Genomic DNA, 23,187 nt, shown 5'->3' with positions numbered 1-23,187 from the left:
GCAGATAGAGAGAACCGCCATGGATTCCCCCCCTCTCACCCCCTCTTGCCAATTTTTATATGGAAAAATTTGAATAATGAGCCATAGACTCAGCCCCTCTCAAACTACATATCTGGCTAAGATATGTAGATGATGTGTTCTCTATTTGGCCTCATGGCCCAGACACATTAGACTCTTTCCTCAGTCACTTCAGCAGCCTACATCCAAGAATCCAGTTTACAATGGAAAAAGAAAAGAAAAAAACAATTGTATACACTTCCTAGACTAGTTACACGCCTTCCCAACGGTACACTTTCCTTCACTGTATATAGAAAACCCACGCACACAGGCAGATACATTCACTAACTCTCCCACCACCACCACCCCGCTCAACAATATGGCATTATTGTTGAGCGGGGGTGGCGGTGAACACATACCAAGAGAGCCTACAATCTTTGTTCCAGTGGAACTGCCCTTACAACTGAGCTTGACCACATACACAACACTTTCCTCTCCAATGGCTAGAGCGATCACAGTATTAAAAAAATAATCAAGTCCTCCCCCCCTTTCCTCAGTCTTCTCTTCAGAAAGAGTTTAGAAATGCCATTACCATACCCTACATCCATGGCACATCCGAAAAAATAGCCAAGATTTTAAAAAGTACAACCTACACACAGCATTTAAGCCCCAATGCAAACTTGCTACCCTTATCTGCTCTACAAAAGATCAGCTCCCTCCTCTCTCAGTGCCTGGAGTCTATAAAGTACCCTGTTCCTGTAAACTGGCATATTTTGGACAGACAGGCAGATCAGCCACTATCCACCTGGAGGAACATAAGTCATACATCTGCAAACATGACTATGGTCAGTCAGGCCTGGCTGACCATGTCTTGGATACAAGCCACAGGATCTCATGGGAAAAAACCATCATGCTCCACCACAGCAAATTCAAAAAAGAGAGACTATTATTAGAATCAGCAACAGCTCTCAGGAATCAATCAAATCTCAACAAATATGGTTGCATTAAGCTTCCTAAGATTTGGGAAACGCTTATCACCAGAGGTCCCACATTACATCAAGGCCACCTACATCATGATACTATTAGATTTTGCCAAGGCTTTTGACAGAATACAGCATGGAAAACTTACATAAATTGGGGAATATGAGTTTGGATTTAATGTGGATAAGAGGATTACTGACTGACAAAACCCATAAAAAAGTCATTATGGGGAGTGTGTATCTGCAAGATTCAAGATAACCAGTAGTGTGCCTCAAGGATCAGTGTTTGGTCCACTGTTATTCAATCTGTACATTAATGACATTTGGGAGTATTTGACAGGCAAACATATACAACTTTTTGCTGATGATGCAAAGATAGACAGGGTCATTAGGAATGTGACTGACATGCAGTACTTGCAGAATACTTTGAATAGATTGAAATTGTGGTATGGAAAAATGGATATCATTAAATGTAAAGTCATGCATTTTGGTGTGATATCCAATGTCATATTACATTGGATTATGCTAGAAGAAACTGATCAGGATAAGGATCTTGGATGTTAGTAGATAGGAAATAGAAGTTCAAGGGCCTTGGAGCAAAGATTGCAAAATATAACTCAAAAGATAATTGCAATGCTGAAACGAACTTTGAAGTATAAGGATAAGGATGTCATTTTGCTTTTTTATAAGGCCTTTGTCCATCTCACATGGACTATTGTGCACAGATCTAGTTTCTTGGTTTCTGTTGCGATTCTGATACATTTGAGAGAGAGAGAGAGAGAGAGTGTGCACAAAGGAGAGTGTTAAAAATGATATCAGGATAGTGGAATGCCAATTATGAAGATAGATTGAGAATTTGTAGAATGAAGACACCAGCAAACGGGAGAAACAGGGGTGATATAACTGAGACACTTACAAACTTCTGAAAGGGTCATACAGAATTTTAGTTGATGGAATTTTTCATTTTATAGAGGGTGGGGAAAGGACAAGAGGACATCCTTCGAAGCTGAGAATGAATGCAGTCAAGAAAGGGGCAACATCCAGATTTTTATCTCATAGAGTGGTACGTGATAGGAAAGAATTGCCATTGGATGTTGTGTGTGCAAGTAGTGTGAATGAATTCAAGAACGAGTACGACAGCTGGTGTGTATATTATGTGGCCTTCCTTGATGAGTCCCTGACTCCCTGGATGTGATCCATATAGATAATGAATAACAGAGGGGACAATGTACATCCTTGTCTGACACCAGATTTAACATTAAACCACCTTCTTGTACTTCCTTCAATTCTAACTGCTGACTTACAACCCAAATAAAGACGAAGTATTGCTTGATATAATGACTCACTGACACCATATAACTGTAGCGTATTGAAAAGTTTCTCTCTTGGCACCTTGTCATATGCCTTTTCCATATCTACAAAACTTAAATAGAGATCTCTGTTATATTCCCATGATTTCTCAACTATCTGTGGTAAAGTGAAAATCTGATCCTGGCAGCCTCTATTTGGCCTAAATCCAGCTCGTTCTTCACCAAACTTCTCTTCCACAATCCTTCTCAACCGTTTCTCAAGTATACTTGCATATATCTTACCAGGAACACTCAGTAATGAAATGCCTCTGTAATTATCACATTGTTTTATTTCCCTTTTAATATATGATAGTACTATGAGAGCTCTACTCCAATCATCTGGAATTCGTCCCTCTGTCCAAACTTTCTGAACTATGCAGTGCAGACACTGTAGCAAGAAGTTCCAAACCTCCCTGTCCCTTTTCGTCACGTGTTCATAATCAGGCAACTGTTGATATTGACTTTAAATACACATTCAAAACTGTAAACAATTGTTGAATAATAACACAGTTCAGGGTCTGGTCCCGGTGCATAAAAAAGTTCTGGGGTTGGGAGACCCAGCTGAATTTAACCACTGACAATAACATAGTCAATGAGACTTTTCTTATTCCTTGCCTCTTCTCTACATATGAATTTGTGCACATTTTTATGTGAACACTGTGTTAGTAATAACCACTCCATGTCCTGAGCAGAAATCCAACAGGTATTTGCCATTATTAATACTTTTGCTCTTTTCTCCAAATTTTCCCAAGCTATTTTTGTATGTCTGACAATCATTTCCTACTCTGCTATTTAGATCCCCAACAAGGACCAACTTTTCCTTTTTCATTGTGTCAGTTGCTTTCTCCAAAGCCTCACAAAATTCCTCCACTTCTACCTTAGTAGAACCTTCTGTGGGACCATAGGCACAAATAAGTCTCATTATCCAGTTCCTAATTCTCATATCAGCCCACATCACTCTACTTGAGACTGCCTGCCATTCAAGATTAGCCTTGTATTTAGTGTTGAATACTATGGCTACTCCTTTTCCTTGATTGTCATTGCCTGAATACAACATTTTGTATTTATTGCTCAGAAAGATCTCACCAGTTTTTGCCTTTTTTGTTTCAGTCACCTCCTATTATGTCGATCTTGTACTTATCTAATTCCTCAGCTAACTCCATTTCTTTGCCATTCAGGCTTCTTATGTTGAGAGGACCAATCTTTAACTCTGGTGAGGTTGAGTTGGGGTGTGTTTTCAGATTTGTTCCTGTAGCTGACTTTTTGCTGTTTGCCCTGGTTCCCTGGCAAAAACAACGGGGGGCCTTGCTTAACCGGGTTATGCCCCAGTCGGCATGAAATTCTGTCATGTTGTACCATCATTTGAAATTTTTGTTTAAGCCAATAAGAATACAATTTGGTTGGCTAAATACCAAATTGCCAGCCCATCCTCATCAGTTCAGTATCCAGGAAGATACCTAACAGGGTGTACTACGAGAAAGTGAGGAATGGACATTAGGTCATAAGCCCTGGTCAGTTCTCTGCAGTCCTTGGAAGGCTATGTGGAGATATCTTCTCAGTTATGTAGCTTTTGACCCTTAATCACTCCTTTGGCAATCTCTATTTGGCCTAATCCAGTTTGTTTTTTTAGTAGTTTTCCCCTTCAACAATTTTTTTTAGTCTTGTAACAATAAGGAAATGCATCCATAATTCACAAGTTTAGTTTTATTTCAGTTATAAACTGATATGATGAGAGTTCTGATCTTCTGGGACTGGACTCTGTGAACAAGATTAGTGCATTATGCAATTTCCAATGCAAATATCTATACCACCATGTCAGGTTTCTGATGGTTTTTCTACTTCACATACTGATAAATACTCCTCATTGCATTCTTCCAGGATTCAAGTTTATCTTTATGCTGCAGCCACACTATCCTCTTCCCAACCCTAGTAAAATGAGTAAATTATTTTATAGTATTATCTTGAAAGATCCAACTTGTTTTGGTCTTCTTAGTCTCAGTAACACCAATTCTATCAAAAATTACTGCCTCTTATTCTATTGCTAGCTCCACTTCTTTTCTATCGATCTTCTTATGTTACTAAAATACTGAATATGTTGGCTGCATCTTGAATGGGAAACTTATAGAAAAAGTAAAACATTTCAACTATTTAGGAACAATTTTTAGTGAAGGTGGCAAATTAAATATAGAAATAGACAACAGAATAAGAAAAACTGGTATGACAGGATGTCAAATGAAAAAACTTATATAGAATAAAAAAGAAAGTAGTAAAAACACTAAATTAACTGTACATAAAACAGTGCTCAAACCAAATTTAATTTATGAATCTGAGAGATGGGTTAAAAATATAACAATTGATCAAAGACTGGAGAGCACTGATGTGAGAGTTCTGAGAAAAATTTATGGAATCAATGGGAAAATCATTAAAAATGAAGATATTAGGAAGTAACTGCAAATGTTTGCATTCAGACATATGTAGCAGATTATACCACCAACTTCTGATAGCATAATCACTTAACAGAATGGGAGAACAAAGGTTAGCACAACAGGTGTTCATGAAACCAGAATGTCAGGAAAAAGACTTAGAAGAAAACCAAAGACTGAAGGATTGATACAGTCCAAAATGATTTAGAAGAACTGAAATACCTGATACGACAATATTAGGGTCATGACAGATAAGAGATAATTTGGAGTGTTGACAGGAAGTTAGTAATAATGTAAACTTATCATGTTGTACTATCATAGTATCCTGTACATTCCCCTTGAGTGTACATATCAGGAATTTGATGATGTTTCTAATGTTCGTTTTTATTTTTTTTAAATTTTTTATTTCACTTCATTATTTTTTTCTGCATTAATTTCTTCTCTCAAGTGTCACATATTTTGCTAAAAAACAAATTCTGCTGTAATAACATCATCACAGCATGATAACTTTAGATAATCTGCTGAATGTTTTTAAAATTTTAGTGCAGAATACTGTAATTTCTTGTAAAACTTGAGAATATAAGTGAAGTGGACAAATTATTTTAGCTACTACACCATACTCATAAAACATGTCAATTTTGAAAGATGTCCCTTCTGTGGTTGTCTGAAGCTCTCTCACATTGTTTTGCAGAATAATAAAAAAAAAAAAAAACTTCAGTCTTACAGCTTTCAGAAACAATGTACGTCTTTCCATCATCATCAAATTCCTGCCATGTACCCACAAGGGGTGTACAGGATATGATAGTACTACATGAAAAAATTATATCATTACAAACTTCCTATCTACAATTTTCCTCCAAATCAGTCTGTTACTTGACAAGACTCCAACATTATCAGATCTTATATTTCTATCGTCTAAGGCACTTTGTACCGTATCAATCCACCTATATCTTGGTCTTCCTCTGAGTCGTTCTGCTGCCAACCTGGCAAAAAACATTTGTTTTGCTAATCTTTCCTCGCCCATTCTGTTTAGGTGACCATACCACCTGATATTAGCTCTGCTAACGCATCCCTGGATGCTGACAATGTCAAGTTCTTTCCTAATATCCTCGTTTTTAATATGATATTGCCATTGATGCCATCTGTTCACACCTCTAATCTTTCTCAGGACTCGCATATCTGTGGTCTCTAGTCTTTGGTCAAGTGTTTTACTTCTGACCCAGCTCTCAGATCCACAAGTTAAAACTGGTTTGAACACTGTCTTGTATACAGCTAATTTAGTGTTCCGACTAATTTCTCTCTTATTCCGTGTGAATTTATTCAATTGACTTCCCATCATACCAGCTTTGCTGATTCTGTTGTCTATTTCCATATTTAATTTATCATCTTCACTAAAAATCATGCCTAAGTAGCTGAAATGTTTTACTTGTTCCACAGGTTCTCCATTCACGACATAGTGACATTTTCAGTGATTCTGCCTATTTTCATTGTCTTTGTCTTTTTATTGCTGACCTTCATAACATATCTATTACAACAGTTATTAAATTTAGTCAGAGAATCTTGCAGACTTGTAGCGGATTTATTTAGAAGTATAACATCATACGCATAAAGCAAAGAGCTGACATTAACATCTCCAATTTTGATATCATGTTTAATACCACTTTCCTTCATAATGTGATCCATATAGATAATGAATAACAGAGGGGATAATGTACATCCTTGTCTCACACCAGATTTAACATTAAACCATCTTCCTGTACTTCCTTCAATTCTAACTGCTGACTTACAACTCAAATAAAGCCTAAGTATTGCTTGATATAATGCCCCATTGACACCATATGACTGCAGTGTATTGAACAGCTTCTCTCTTGGCACCTTATCATATGCCTTTTCCAAATCGACAAAACTTAAATACAGATCTTTGTTCTATTCCCATGCTTTCTCGACTATTTGTCATAAAGTGAAGATCAGATCCTGACAGCTTCTGTTTGGCCTGAATCCAGCTTGTTCTTCACCAAGCTTTTCTTCCACAATTCTTCTCAACCGTTTCTCAAGTATACTTGCATAGATCTTTCCAGGAACACTCAGTAGGGAAATACCTCTGTAATTCTCACATGCAGTTTTATTTCCCTTTTTATATATGGGTACTATGAGAGCTCTACTCCAATCATCGGGAATTCGTCCCTCTGTCCAGGCTTTCTGAACTATGCAGTGCAGCCACTGTAAGACTCTTATACCACCATACTTCAGCATTTCTGGTCGAATATCATCTACTCCAGCTGCCTTTCCACATTTCTAGCCTTTGATGGCTTTTTCTACTTCAAGTATGGATATGTATTCCTGCTTGCATGCCTGGTCAGTGTTTTTTACCACTGTGCTGTCATCACTGCTTGTTTCGTTTAGCAGTTTTTCAAAGTAATTACTCCATACTTCAAGGATATCTTTTTCTCCAGTTTTCGTGTCACCTTTATCATCTCTAACTCCTTTTACAGCACTCTTTCCTCCATTCCTAAGCTTCTTCAACAACCTCCAGAATATTTTGCCACCTTCTTGATATTTATTTTCTATATTCTTGCCAAAGTCTTCCCATGACTTTTGTTTAGCTAATTTTACACAGCAGTGTTTAGCATTCTTGCATTTGTCTCTATATTCTCTAAAAGCACAAGCTGACTTATTTGACAGGAACTTTTGATATGCTTTCTTCTTTTCCTTCACTGCCTCTTTAACTTCTTGTGTCCACCAGGGAGTTCTGATTTTTTTATCCTTGCAGACAACCTCACCACATGCTTCTCTGGCAGAATCAATCAATGTTTTCTTCAGAGTTTGCCACTGAATCTCCAAGGTTTGATTCCAGTTCTCAAACTCTTTAATTTTTTCTTCAATAATCTTTGTGTATTTTAGTCTACAGTTCACATCTGAGAGCTGCTCAACTTTTATTCGCTTTAAAACTTTTTTACATGTTATTCTTTTCAATATGAAATTCAATTTTATCCTGCTCAAGACTAAATAGTGATAATAGTGATCACTTCCAATTTCAAATCCTCTATACACTCTGGTGTCCTGCACCAGAGAGAAAACATTGCTATCAACAATAACATAGTCAATGAGACTTTTCTTATTCCTAGCCTATTCCTGTACTTCTTTCCATCAATGTTTTTTTTATTTTATTTATTTTTTTTTATTTCTTATAGTTTTTGCTAATAGTGAAGGATCATAGATATGTAATCTTAGCAGACATGGTGAGTAAGATCATGTCTATGAAATTTCATGGCCTAACAGAAAAATGAAAATTACATATAAGCAATCTGCTCCAATTTTTTTTAAAACAGTGTGAGAGGGATTTTGATTAACATAGAGAACTATCTCCTGAAGAGGCAAGGGATCTTGTTGTATTGATGGATAAGAATTTAAAGTTCAAAGGTCACATAGCAAAAGTTGCAAATACAACTCAGAGGATAATTGCTATGTTGAAGCGAACCTTGACATGTAAGGATAAGGAAGTAATTTTGTCTCTTTATAAGGCTTTGATAAGACCACACTTGGATTACTGTGCACAGATTTGGTCTCCTGGGTTCCAAGGGGATAAAGAAGCTGTGGAAAGGATGCAAAGAAGAGTTACAAAGATTATATCCAGATTATGGGATTTAGATTATGAGGACAGATTGAGAGTATGTGGATGACAGACTCTGGTTAACAGGAGAAAGAGGGGTGATATGATAGAGGTCTGTAAGCTTTTGAATGAGTGTTATAGCATTTCAACTGATGAAATTTTTCGTTATATATGGAAGGCAGGGAGAGAACACGGGGCATCCATGTAAGTTAAGGTTGTTCTCAGTCAAGAAAGGTTAAGAGCTAGGTTTTTCTCCCAGAGAGCAGTGAGTGAGTGGAATAATTTGTCCTTACGGGTAGTGAGTGCGTCTAGTGTGAATGAATTCAAGGGTAAGTATGATAGCTAGGTTGGGTAATTTACAACCTCCCTCGATGATTCCTTGATTCCCTGGAGGTCTTAGATAATAATGAAATAATAATAATATTGTTCTTCGGTTATATTTTCTATCCATTTATGTTGTTGTAGAATGCCACATTTTTGGCATAGCTGCATTTCATGAAAATGTTAAAACACTCAATTCAATAGCTTCTTAACAATGGCATCATTACTCACTGATGCCACTTTAGTTATAATTAAATTATGCTGCTCTATTAAAACTCATTTGATATTTGCTTTGATATTCTTCCTTTTGTATATGCTTGTGTTTTGTGCCAGGTTTGTCAGAGTGAAGGATATGATATACAAAAATTATATGAATAAAAAGTTTTTCATGTAAACCTGTTATAATTATTCATTCAAAGTGTACATATTCCTTCCCTCCACGTGATGGTATTTCACCCAGTGGCATAACTATTCTGTGCTGCAGAACCTTGAAATGTGATAACCACATAAGGACCAAACAAAAGACAGAAGGTGAGAGACAGTGAAAATCAGTTGTAGAGATGAGCATCATATTACTTTACTGGTTGTATTGTAAGATAGTCTGAGACTACTGACAGACCATGACTAAATTTAGCTTTTCATGCCATTATCTGAATCGAATAAAAAATGGAAAGAAATAATGTAACACTACCAGTCCTTTAACAGAATAGCTATAATTTAATTGTAAGGACATTATAATGGATGCTAAAAATAGTTATTAGTTTTGTGTTTATCTTGTATTGTATAGTAGTGTTTCATTTTTGATACTGTTCATGTCAATGCTAATGAAAACAGCATGATAATCACTATATATCTTTTTTTGACTGTCGTTGAGTAGTTATGTTGTAAATGCTGAAGAGCAAGTGATAAGGGGGTAAGAACCAAATCTGCTGTTCATAGATTTAGTTCCACATGATTTATTATCAATTTTGGAACCAACTGTAACCTTTAAAATTCAAAGGTTTCACCTGGTACAGATAAACAGAAGCATTTTAAAAGCCTAAAGGTAACAATAATTCAAGTATTAGCCCCCCCCCTCCACCTGCGCACCAAGTGATTGCATTCTTATAAACTTGTAGCATACTGATAAGTTTCCAATTAACTGAAATTAAATTATCAATATTTCTATTTAATTAAATTACAAATTCAAATTCATTACTTCAAAAACTAAAGTTCTCATTTAGTGAAGAAGATTTTTTATGAATTCTATGTAGATTCACTCAATACCATACTCACTAGATTTCCTGTGTATAGTAATTAATCAGTTAATAAAATTTTATTCAAATTATTGATATTATTAAAAATTTCACACTACCTCCAATCTAATTCTTTATACACAGAGAGAGGGTTGTTTTCCAGCTGAGTTTTTATTATCATCATGCAGATGTCAGCACTTAAATAATTTGCTACAGTTTTCTTCACCTCATCTTCTTGGCATATGCCTAAATAAAAGGGGAGGAAAATAAGAATCTGTCTGTGAATAGTAATTAATTCCTTAGCGCAGCGTTTCCCAAACTATGTTCTGCAGAAAGTGAATAATTTTTCCGTGAAAAATTATCAAAATTAATATGAGCCTGGAATGGTTTTAAATGCTGCAACAAGTTCAAACATGTTTGAAAATCAGGCGCTTCTCACTATGAATGTGGATTGTGCTATTAAGGCCAGCATGTGCTAACCTTGACTCAGCCACTCACAGTTGTCGACACCTCCAAGCACAAATGAAGTATGGAGGTATCTATTTTAGGAAATGTGCGATCACAAGCAAGTTCAATGTGCTTAGCTTTACATTGAATACGAGGCTGATGATACTCGATTCTAATCAAGGTGTTCCATTAAAATTTCAGGATTTGTGGAGTGTTCCGTCATAGGAAAAGTTTGAGAAACGCTGCCTTAGCAGCATCGTTACACAACTCTGTCATGGAAATATAACAACTGATCAAATCCATCAACATTCTCATGAGGCAGCTTGAGGGTACCAAAAACAACTTTCCAATCTACCTGCAGCCAAGTTATTCCAATTAATTTAATTCAGTTCAGTTATCCTCTTGATGTTTTCTATCCATACCCTTTTTACTTACTATTATAATAATGGAATTAACTCACGTAAAATATTCTTTATTCATAGAATTTTTGCCTGAGTATCACAGGCATCATCAGTACAGGTACAAAGGCTAATTAAACAATAACTGTTATATTCACAAAGCACCACCTAAGTAGCTAAGGTTAAATTTTCTAAATTTATTTAAAAAAAAAAACTTTATATATATATATATATATATATATATATATATATATATATATATATATATATATATATATGTGTGTGTGTGTGTGTGTGTGTGTGTGTGTGTGTTAGGAAAGATTTGCTGATTTATAGAGTACTATCTCCCACAAGGGGAAAAGACGTAGACCATTGGATCTGTTTAGGTTAGTTTGTAGTTTGTAGTTGTTTGTAGCACCCTACAGTCATGTTCGGTGAGTATGGTGGATTGTCTACTGCAGGCAGCACTTGCAATTGATTCCCTCTGCTTCCATCTCAGTATGGTATCACTGATTGTTGACCTGGGATTGCCCAATTTATCAACAATTTGCTGAACAGATAAGCCTGCAACATGGCATTCTATCACATGCCTCTTTCAAACTCTGTCAGTTCCCTTCTCGCAGACACCCAGACACATATTCCTCCAATTTATAGTGGCTACAAACAAGTGGCTCATTACGTGGCACAATGCACGTTACACATGGGGGATGGCGGGGGTCCATTGACTTTTTTCCAAGCAGTGCATTTGGTCACACACACACACACACAAGGTTGCAAAATTTATAGTTCAATGCCAACTACATTGATAGTATTAAATTCAAAATTTAATTTCAAATACAAAAAATAAAATACATGAATACAAAGTGGACAAAAATTTTTGGCTTCAACTTCTTTTTATCAAGAGAAAAAATTTACATACCTACAAAGAAATCAAGAATAGCAACTTGGTTCTGAAGATGCTTCTTTATAAGATAATTATCAAAATTTAGCTTTTCTTCTAAATGATATACCATGGATGCTAATACAAATTGATTGTCTCTATTCAAAACATGCCCATTCTCTTTTGCCAGTTCCTATGAATGAACAAGGAGAAAATCAGAAAATGAAGTAAGAGAAAAGCTTAATTTTAACAATAAATAAATAAATAATAATAATACCAGGAAATCTATCCTGGCTGTAGCTAGGTTACATTTCATTGCATCTAAGAGATTCATTTTGTCTATCCATTCATCCATCTCTTTATATGCTAGTTAGTTCTAGATGGATTTTACTGAAATTCAGTATGTGAAATCTTAAAATATTTCTTGACCTATCTAAACTTTCTGTTTTCATCAAGTCATTTGCAGAGACAAACTGTTTTTAAATTATATAAACCAATAACTTTGCTCTAGCTGGATGAATTGAACAAACTTTGGTACTCAATTGGATCATTTTTATTTTCAAAATTTTTATTTGCAGCAGTTGGTATTATTTAATGAAATTTAGTATTTAGGATCTCTATTAAAATTTGTGGAATTGTTGGAATTTTGATTTCAATAAGAAAAAAAAAATGTTTATAGCACAAGTTAAAAAAAAAAAAAAAAAAAAAATCAATATTTCATAAATCGTATTCTGAGTTTTAGATTAGATTTTTACAAAAATATCATGCAATAGTGTTCTGAAAATTTAAATCATCCCAGATGCCATGATGGTTTACAAGAAAACAATGGAGGATGAGGACGAGGAGGGGAGGGACTAAAAGTGAAATTTTTTTCTCTGAACGATAATTTTCAGCCTTAGGTTCATCTCCCCCCCCCCACCCCCTCTATAAATGGGTTATTTTGAGTGGCATAATAATAATAATTAATTTCTGGTTGGAATTTTATGAAACTTAATATTTAGGATCTCTGTTAAAATATGTCATCGAGTCATAAATTTTACTTTCAATCATACAATTTTAGAGACAAAATGATGTCTACTGGACATGTATCAAAAATGGTCTAATCTGGACAATTTTTTTACAATGACTGGTGTCATTATACAAAAATGCTATTATTGAATATATATTTTTCTTAATGGTTGTCTATACTAATTTCCTGAAATTTTTAATCTATAGATATTATAAACTGAGTTGTAAGTTTAGTAAATCATCATCCCTGAAACCCATAACTTTGTCAAAGATAGCATCGTGTCCATTCCAGGATATATAAACAAGTAAGCAGAAATGAATAGTTATTGTGTGCATTTATGTATGCAACCTAACATGAAACAGGCCAAGACCCTTACCAATTAAAAATGCATGTCGAAGCCTCATGGCAGTTCCACATCCAGAACCACGTTCTCTCGCTTCATACTAGTCAATGTATGCTTTGATTGCAAAGCTCACCGTATCTGATTTGTGTATGTCTTGACTTTTGTAACAATTCATGAGTATTTATTTCAAATAACTGATGTAAATAATAAATTTATTTCAAATGAATAACTTCTCAAAAATTATTTACTAATAGAATTTTCCAGGGCGAGGAAAGATTAGCAAAACAAGTGTTCTCTGCCAAGTTGGCAGCAAAACGATACGGTTCAAAGTGCTTTAGACGGTAGAAATATAAGATCTGATAATGTTGGAGTGTTGACAAGTAACAGACTGATTTGGAGGAAAATTGTAGATAGGAAATTAATAATGATGTAATTTTTTTCATGTAGTACTATCATATCCTGTACACCCCTTGAGGGTACATGGCAGGAATTTGATGATGATGATGATGAATTTTCCAGGGGTGTGCCACACACACACACCTGGAATATGTAATCCTGTTGTGGATCTTCCACTTTTTCAGTTACGCTGATCTTTACATGAACTTAAAGAATAAGATGGCTATGTTGTATACCCAAGATTTAGGTATACAACATAGATGATCTATTCATAACTTGGCCCCATAATGATGATAATAAAAATAGAACTTCAGTTTCTGATATCCCCCCCCCCCTCCCCGAGGAATAGACCTTTAGTTCAGCAATTTGAATAAGAAACTGCAATTTACATTAGAAGAGGAGCAAATGCAAGAACCATATGATTCACTCAGAGAAAGGAGCCATGTCCTTGTATGCTTTCTAGATGAGAACAAATCTTACTCTCTGTATGAGGCATCCACGTATCTTATATAAAGCAACTAAAGGTTGGATTCAACCTCCAAATTCAGTATAAAGTGAACTCTAACTAAGCAAACATAACCATTATAAGTTCCACAGCATCAATGCTATTTTAAAGGAAATTAGTATAACAGCCATCCAATACAAAAAACTACCCCTTTGATTCCTAGAGGTCAGCTATGATGAAAGTTGACTGGACAAGATATATCTTTGTTGAGTATCTGATGCCTTTCATTCAGATACACCACATTTTATTATTTTTTTAAATATAAATTAAGTAACTTATGTAGGAAAAAATTGAAAAGAAACTGGGATAATTAAATGTATATATTTCTTTTCGACTCAACTTTGTTTACTATAATGAAACAGTTACTTTGTTTCATTATGAAAGTTAAAATTCTGTCATGAAATTTAATTTAGTGCTATAGAGAAAAAGCACAGATTTGCCTGTTTTCAAGTTCAAGAACTGCATTTCTTCTTGGTCAACAAATATCGAGGAATTATCAGTCTTTATTTAAATGGACTGAAACTGTATAATAAAACTTTTCATTATCTGAAAATTTATTTTACATGTTGTTTCATCCTACCATGTTTAAAAGGCAGTCTGAAACTAGTATGCCATTGTGCAGACATTCAGAAAGCATGTAACTAGTTACCAACAGCTGAGTCTGTTTTCTGTCTTTGTTGTGGAGACAAGGAGAACATGGGTTCCCTTTAGAGAGGAGGAAAAAAAGGTTGAAGAAACAGAATCAGAGACCAACAGATTTATCTGAAAGCAGTTCCCTTCAAAATGGTGAACAACCATCATAAGATAAAAATCTGGAAAAAGGCCTCTTATTTTGTTTTAATAGGATAAACAGTAGCATAATTTGAAAAGAGTGAATTCCTATACTAGTTTTGGTCTACTATTTATTATTTAACCTTACATTTGTTCCAGTCAACAGATGAAATTGAAGATAGAACATTTATTTTGATGCGAGGAAGAAAACTGTTTTCTTCTAATACTAGAGAAAAGAAGGTAACCCTATTTTGATGATTTCATTAGTAATGAAAGGAGTGTATTGTTGTTATGTGATATCCAGTCGTTTTCAACTCTTGGTGATCCTGTGAACAAAGGCTCTCCATCCCACTCGGCTTCTTGTCCTTTAAGTAATTGTAAGTTCACATTGCTAAGTTCTCATTCCCTCAATCTTCTCCAACATAACTGCCTTTTCCAATGATTCATCAGCTCACATAATATGACCAAAGTACATCAACTTCTGTTTAGCAATCATTGCCTCCAAGGAGCATTCTGTCTTCATATTCTCTAAAACCTTATTGGTCAATCATGTAGTCCATGGGATTCTTAAGTCTCCTCCACACCCATAATTCAAATGAATCAATTCGCTTTCTGTCTTTCTTCTTGATAATCCAGCTTTCACATCCATACATTATGAATGGAAATACCACCGCTTTGACAATTCTAACTTTCGTGGCCTTACTCACACCTCTATCTTTCATGATTTTCGTCAGGTTTAACATTGCTTTTTCCCCCACGACTATCCTTTTAATTTCACCTTCACATTTATGATTCTGTACCACAGTAAATCATAACTTTCAATGATTGCTATTTCATCTCCCTCGATTATAAATAAATTCATTTAAATTGCCAGAAGCTATCACTTTTATTTTGCTGATGTTTAAATTAAGTCTGGCTTTGTTACTTTCCATCTTAACCAACGGAATCAACCACTCCAGATCTTTCTTAGTTTCTGATATGAGGGTTGTATCACTTGCATATCTTAAATTATTTTTCTGCCACCAATCTTAATTTCAGCTGGGTCTTTCTCTAAATCAGTTATTCTCATAATATATTCACTATAAATATTAAAAAAAAAAAAAAAAAAAAAAAAAGGTAGGGTGACAGTAGTATACAACCCTTCCCCCCCCCCTTTTTCCACTCAAACACTGTCTGTTTCTCCAAAGACTTTTTATTGAAGCTTCTTGGTTGTCATACAGCTCTCTTATCAAGAGAATTAGATGTTTAAGTATTCTCATTGATCTCATTACAATCCACAGTCTGTTATGATCCACGCAATCAAAAGCTTTCTTATAATCAATAAAACAGAAGAATACTTCCTTCTGAAATTCTCTTGTTCTTTCCATAAAAGGCTGCCTATTCTTGTGGCATTTCTCTATTCACATATGGCTCCAACTTCTGTTAGATCACATTCAGCATAACTTTACTTGCATGCGAAATTAAAGCGATGGCTCTATAATTCTCACAATCTCTGGGATTTGATTTTTTTTTGGAACTGGGACCAATACTGATGTTTTCCAATCTCTAGGCCAGTATATTTTCCTCCAAACCTATTGACATATATCAGTCAATATATTCATTACTTCATTCCCAGTTGCTCTCAATAATTCCACTGACAAACCATCAGCTACAGGAGTTTTTCCAATTGCTGATCACTTCACTTTTCATTATCATGGGTTCCTAAACAAATTCTCTCTTTTCAAATTCTGCTTCAATATTATTTTTCTTGTACAAATCCTCTATATATTTTCCTCTTTTTTTCACTTCATCTGCTTCTTCTTCCATCAGACATTTATCCGAATTACTTTTTACAACTCCCAATCTAGGGATAAACTTCTCTGTAACATCATTTATTTTTCTAAACAGATTTCTTGTTCTACCCATAATATTACTTTCTTCAATTTCCTTGCACCTTTTGTTTAGATGTTTTTTCCTCATCTTTCCTAGCCTTTTTTTTGGGAATCTGCACTCAGTTGTCTAACCCTTTATTTGTTTCTCTGAAGTTTCATTTTTCTTCTTTCTTCTGCTATTTGAATAGATTCTTCTGACAACCATTTACAATCTTTCTTTCTTGTTGCTTTATTAAGTCTTCTTTGCTGCTTCTACGACTGTATATTTTGTTTCTTCCCACATTTCTTCTAATTCTCTTCATATCTTCTCCAAGCTTTTGAATTTCTTTCCAACTTCAAATTTAAATTCTGATACTATCCCTTTGTTTCTTCTTATCCCTTAATTTCAATTTAACTTCAGCTATCAAAAAGTGCTATCCAAGTAGCAAAAAGGTAGCGTTTTTGCTACTTGGATAGCACTCCTATATCTTCTGATGGCAACAATATAATCTATCTGATTTCTGTATTCTTCATTAGGTGAAGTCCATGTGTACAATATTCTTATAATAGAAAGGGGGATAGTAAATCCCTTTATGTTTTTATAGCCGGGTACAAAACTCGGATCAAAATCCATAGAGTTTCATGCCGAAAAAACTATCGGCAGGCCCAAGTGTAAATGATTGCCCTGGTGTTGTACTACCCAAGTGATCATTTACATTTGGGCCTGATCATTTACTCCATGCAAAGGTGGAGCAAGCTCCATCACTAACTTTAATATTCTCTCATAATGTAAAACCCAGCTCCTAAGAGATGTATACATATTGTTTTACATTATGAGAAGAGGTCACTACCCCGACTGGTTTCAACCTTTTTTGAGGTCTCATCAGTGAGTAGGTAGACCTGGAATATCAAGGTTTTTAAGTGAACACGAACTTACATACCTCTACTATCGAATTGCCGAAGTGGTGTACTCCTATATTTATTGTTAATTACTAAAATAATAAGCCGAAAGGCTATTTTACCAGCGAACATGTTAATAGAAAGGGGGATAGTAAATCCCTTTATGTTTTTATAGCCCGGTATGAAACTTGGATCGAAATCCATAGAGTTTCATGCCAAAAAAACTATCGGCAGGCCCAAGTAAATAAACTTTCGGCTTATTATCTTAGTAATTAACAATAAATATAGGAGCACACCACTTTGGCAATTCGATAGGAGAGGTATGTAAGTTCGTGTTCACTTAAAAACCTTGTTATTCCAGGTCTACCTACTCGCTGATGAGACCTCAAAAAAGGTTGAAACCGGTCTGGGTAGTGACCTCTTCTCATAATGTAAAACAATATATATATACATCTCTTAGGAGCTGGGTTTTACATTATGAGAGAATATTAAAGAGAAATCCTTCTTAAAATTCTACTAGAAAAAGCAATAGACAAATATATAATACAGTTTCGGATAAAATATTAATCTAAGACAAATGCAATAATTAAAAAGGACACACTCACAACAGAACCCATAGAGATCCACAAAAAGGAGTAATGCAAGGATGCCCATTATCTCCATGCCTATTCAACATATATCTAGAAGAAGTTGTTAAGAAAGCAATAGACAATGAGCCTGGAATCAATGTCAATGGTTTAAACATAAATAATATCAAATATGCAGATGATCTCGTCCTTCTTGCAAGAACTCCAAATGAACTACAAAAGCTGATCAACAAGCTAAACGAAACCTGTAAAACATATGACATGACAATAAATATACAAAAGACAAAAGTGATGAAAATAGGGAGGAACAAAACTACCATCTAAAAACTATCAGCCACCCTAAACAGAGAACAAATAGAACAAGTAAACAACTTCATATACCTTGGATCAAAACTAACAGAAACAATAGATGAACTCAAAACAATCAAACACAGAATAGGGATAGGATGGACCACCATGGGAAAATTACAGAAAATCTGGAAAAACAAACAAGATATCTAAATTATATGAAGCAATAATTATACCAACAGTCATCTATGGAGCAGAAGCATGGACAGTTCAAAAAAGAGAGGAGAAAAAACTGCTGGCATTTGAAATGAAATGCTTAAGAAAAATAAATAGAACAAGTTGGATAGAAAAGAAAACAAACATCATAGTCAGACAAGAACTATTGTATAAAAAGACAATAGAAAAAATTAGAAAACAACAACTGAGATGGTTTGGACACACTGTATGCATGGATGCAGAAAGACTTCCTAACGTCCTAATCAATACTTTTCCAACTGAAAAAAGAAGACCTGGAAGACCAAGAATTACCTGGCTGAAATTAATAAAGAACATCTCAGGATGAAGAACATATAAGGAACTTTTTCGAACAGCAAGGAATAGAGAAGACTGGAAGATCCTGCTCAAGAGAAGACTCAACCCGTCTTAGACGGAAGAGAAGAAGATTAAAGTTAGTGAAGGAGCTTGCTCCACCTTTGCATGGAGTTGCCCTGGTGTTGTACTACCCAAGTGATCATTTACAATTTGGCCTGCCGATAGTTTTTTCGGCATGAAACTCTATGGATTTCAATTCGAGTTTTGTACCCGGCTATAAAAACAAAGGGATTTACTATCTCCCTTTCTATTAACATGTTCGCCGGTAAAATAGCCTTTCAGCTTATTATCTTAGTAATATTCTTATAAGTTGTTGGAAGCAAGTGTTTGCAATAAAGCAACTATTCTCAGACAAAACTCCAACTTCCTTTCTCCTGAAACCAAATTTTCTAGTGATGTCTTGTTCTTCTTTTTCACCCATTATTGCATCCTAATCACCTAATATCAAAAGAATATCTGTTTTATCAGTGCTGTATACTACTTGTTTCAAGCTGCTGTAAAATTCTTCTACTCATCTTCAATTGAATCTGTAGTGGGTGCATACACCTGTATGAGTATAACATTCACTGGGTATGCCTTTATTCTGATTAGAATGATTCTATCAGACACAGGGTTGTAACCCAGAACGTATTTTCTATATTCTCTTCTAAATATGAATGCTACTCCATTTCTTCGAAGGTTTTCATGTCCAGAGTAATACTTCATGAAATTATCAGTATCAAAGTGCCCCGTTCCTGTCCATCTCAGTTCACTGATTCCTAACATCTTAACTTGAGTTCTAATTTCTTTCTTCATCATACATACTTCTTACATTCCATGTTCCTATTTTATGTAAATCAATAAAGCAGAAGCATCTTCTTCTGAACTTCCTCTTCTGGAAGTTCAACTCCAAAAAAATTTGAACTTCCAGAAGGCTTTGATCCAGCTTCATCATCCTTGTTAACTGCATTGGAAGTTCCTCTCTGCTCAGTAGCCATATCAGTGCCTTCCAACCTGGGTGTCCCATCTTCCAGCATTATATCAAAATAACTTAAGCCTCTGTTTATAAGATTTCTTGGCAAAAAAATATATACAAAAGTGGTTTGCCATTGTAGTCTTCGGTGTTTGGTTAGCCCACTAGGTAAGGCTAAACAAGCTGCAAGAGATGAAAAAAAGCAAAATAGGAAATATTGGGGGGGGGGGGGGGAAGCAAGTGCAAAGAAAGAAACAAAGAAGAGTAGGGACCAGTCTACTGATAATATAGCAGATACATATTACACGAAATAAGGCATGGTCCAGCATCAGGTACTTTGGCTTTGCCACTTCCATACTTACAAAAGTGAGTCCTGGAGATAGAAAGGATTGTATAGAGAACTGTAAAAGGCAACAGTTTAAGTTTTTCCTTTTCATAGATAATTTTCTGAAACAAGGTAAATTTTCTGGTTACAAGTTACCAGAAAAGTTACAATGACTCTCATTTGGGAAGTGATTGTATTAGAATGCCAAAACTATTAAATTCTGGATAGGATTAGCAAAAGAATCTATTTCTTTGCTTGGTTGTCACAAATTTTTTTTATTCCTGAAATTAAATTGGTGTGAGAGAAAGTGTATCTTTTTTTTTATGAATTTTTTTTTTTTATAAATTTTATATAAAGAATTATATTTGTATAGTTATTTTAATTAAACAATGTTTCGTTTGTATTACATTTCTCATCTTATTTATGAGACTCAATAAGTGAATATAAAACATGAGATTTTAAAAGTATTAGGAAACTAGATTTTGTTTTAAAGTAAATAAATATATATGAAAGAAATCAGAAATACTTAAATAATATTAGTGTTATGAACCTAACCTTTTTTTTTTATTTTTTTTTATTTATTTTTTTTTTTAATAGGGGCAGGAAAAACACACACACACACACAAAAAAAAAAATATATATATATATGTAAATACCACACACACACATATATATACACACAAAAAAAAATATATTTTTGCATTATTCTTCCATATTTTCACACCTTTTCCCAGCATATCCCATTATTAAGAGTTACTTAATAATGGAAGGATATTTAGTGTGTTGCCCAGCATTATAGTAGTTTATATTACAAAAACTTTTTATTTCCAAATAGCTAGAACAAAAAGCAAAGGTAAAGATAAAATTTAAGTAAAGACTGAAATCTAGTCATGTTCATCATCAATATCAAATTCCTGCCATGTACAAGATATGATAGTACTACATGAAAAATTTACATCATTACTAACTTCCTATCTACAATTTTCCTCCAAATCAGTCTGTTACTTGTCAAGACTCCAACATTATCAGATCTTATATTTCTATCGTCTAAAGCACCTTGTATTGTATCAATCCACTATAGCTTGGTGTTCCTCTAAGTTGTTTTCCTGCTAACCTGGTAGAGAACACTTGTTTTGCTAATCTTTCCTCGCCCATTCTGTTTAAGTACCAACTAAGATTAGCTCTGCTAATGCATTCCTGGATGCTGACAATGTCAAGTTCTTTCTTAATATCCTCGTTTGTAATATGATATTGCCATTGATGCCATCTGTTCACGCCTCTAATCTTTCTCAGACTCTCATATCTGCAGTCTCCAGTCTTTGGTCAAGTGTTTTACTTCTGAACCAGCTCTCAGACCCATAAGTTAAAACCGGTTTGAACACTGTCTTGTCTACAGCTAATTTAGTGATCCAACTAATTTCTCTCTTATTCCATATGAATTTATTCAACTGACTTCCTACCATACCAGCTTTGTTGATTCTGTTGTCTATTTCCATATTTAATTTACCATCTTCAGTAAAAATCGTGCCTAAGTAGTTGAAATGTTTTACTTGTTCCACAGGTTCCCCGTTCACAACACAGTTGACATTTTCAACAATTCTACCTATTTTCATTGATTTGTCTTTTTAATGATGAACCTTCATACCATATCTATTACAACAGTTATTCAATTTAGTCAGGGAATCTCGCAATGCTGTATTTATTTAGACGTATGACATCGTCCACATAAAGCAAGGAGCTGACATTAACATCTCCAATTCTAATATCATGTTTAATACCACTTTCCTTCATAATGTGATCCATATAGATAATGAATAGCAGAGGGGATAATGTACATCCTTGTCTCACACCAGATTTAACATTAAACCATCTTCCTGTACTATCTTCAATTCTAACTGCTGACTAACATTTCAAATAAAGACTACGTATTGCTTGATATAATGACTCAATGACACCATATAACTGTAGCGTATTGAATATCTTCTCTCTCTCTTGGCATCTTCTCATATGCCTTTTCCAGATAGACAAAACTTAAATACAGATCTTTGTTATATTCACATGCTTTCTCAACTATTTGTCGTAAAGTGAAGATATGATCCTGACAGCCTCTATTTGGCCTGAATCCAGCTTGTTATTCACCAAGCTTTTCTTCCACAATTCTTCTCAACCGTTTCTCAAGTATACTTGCATAGATCTTGCCAGGAACACTCAGTAGAGAAATACCTATGTAATTCTCGCATTCAGTTTTATTTCCCTTTTTATACGTAGGTACTATTAGAGCTCTACTCCAATCATCGGGAATTTGTCCCTCTGTCCAGGCTTTCTGAACTATGCAGTGTAGCCTCTGTAAGACTTTTACACCAGCATACTTCAACATTTCTGGTCGAATATCATCTACTCCTGCTGCCTTCCACATTTCAACCCTTTGATGGCTTTTTCTTCTTCAAGTATGGATATCTATTCCTGACTTAATGTCTGTTGAGTGTTTTTTACCACTGTGCTATCACTGCTTGTTTCATTTAGCAATTTTTCGAAGTAATTACTCCATACTCCAAGGATATCTTTTTCTCCTGTTTTCAGGTCACCATTATCATCTTTTACAGCACTCTTTCCTCCATTTCTAAGCTTTTTTTTTTCAACAACCTCCAGAATATCTTACCACCTTCTTGATATTTATTTTCTATGTTCTTGCCAAAGTTTTCCCATGACTTTTGTTTAGCTAGTTTTACACAGTGTTTAGCTTTCTTACATTTGCCTCTCTATTCTCTAAGAGCATAAGCTGACTTATTTGCCAGGAACTTTTGATATGCTTCCTTCTTTTCTTTCACTGCCTCTTTAACTTCTTGTGTCCACCATGGAGTTCTGATTTTTCTATCCTTGCAGACAACCTCACCACATGCCTTTCTGGCTGAATCAATCAGGGTTTTCTTCAAGCTTGCCACTGAATCTCCAAGGTTTAGTTCCTGTTTTCAAACTCATTTTTCTTCAATAATCTTTGTTTATTTCAGTCTACTGTTCACATCTGAGAGC

At 34.8% G+C, this 23,187-nt stretch overlaps 1 protein-coding gene across 3 annotated transcripts in view; it reads right to left on the bottom strand.

Moving 5' to 3' along the window:
* Positions 1-23,187, bottom strand: part of LOC150105143 (protein CIP2A homolog) — a 251,661-nt gene that overhangs the window by 108,618 nt on the left and 119,856 nt on the right. For all 3 annotated transcript variants that reach the window (XM_090396177.1, XM_090396179.1, XM_090396178.1), the window contains exons 11-12: positions 11,680-11,833; positions 10,035-10,161 (exon numbers count right to left, since the gene is read on the bottom strand). In XM_090396177.1, coding sequence (XP_090252303.1) covers positions 10,035-10,161; positions 11,680-11,833 — 281 coding nt within the window. The remainder of the gene's footprint in view (positions 1-10,034; positions 10,162-11,679; positions 11,834-23,187) is intronic.

The sequence above is a fragment of the Typopeltis vanoorti genome, chromosome 7, assembly GCF_054136105.1.
Source record: "Typopeltis vanoorti isolate ZY-2024b chromosome 7, IOZ_Tvanoo_1.0, whole genome shotgun sequence".
Taxonomy (NCBI): domain Eukaryota; kingdom Metazoa; phylum Arthropoda; class Arachnida; order Uropygi; family Thelyphonidae; genus Typopeltis; species Typopeltis vanoorti.
This window is presented reverse-complemented; position numbering and strand designations above follow the sequence as displayed.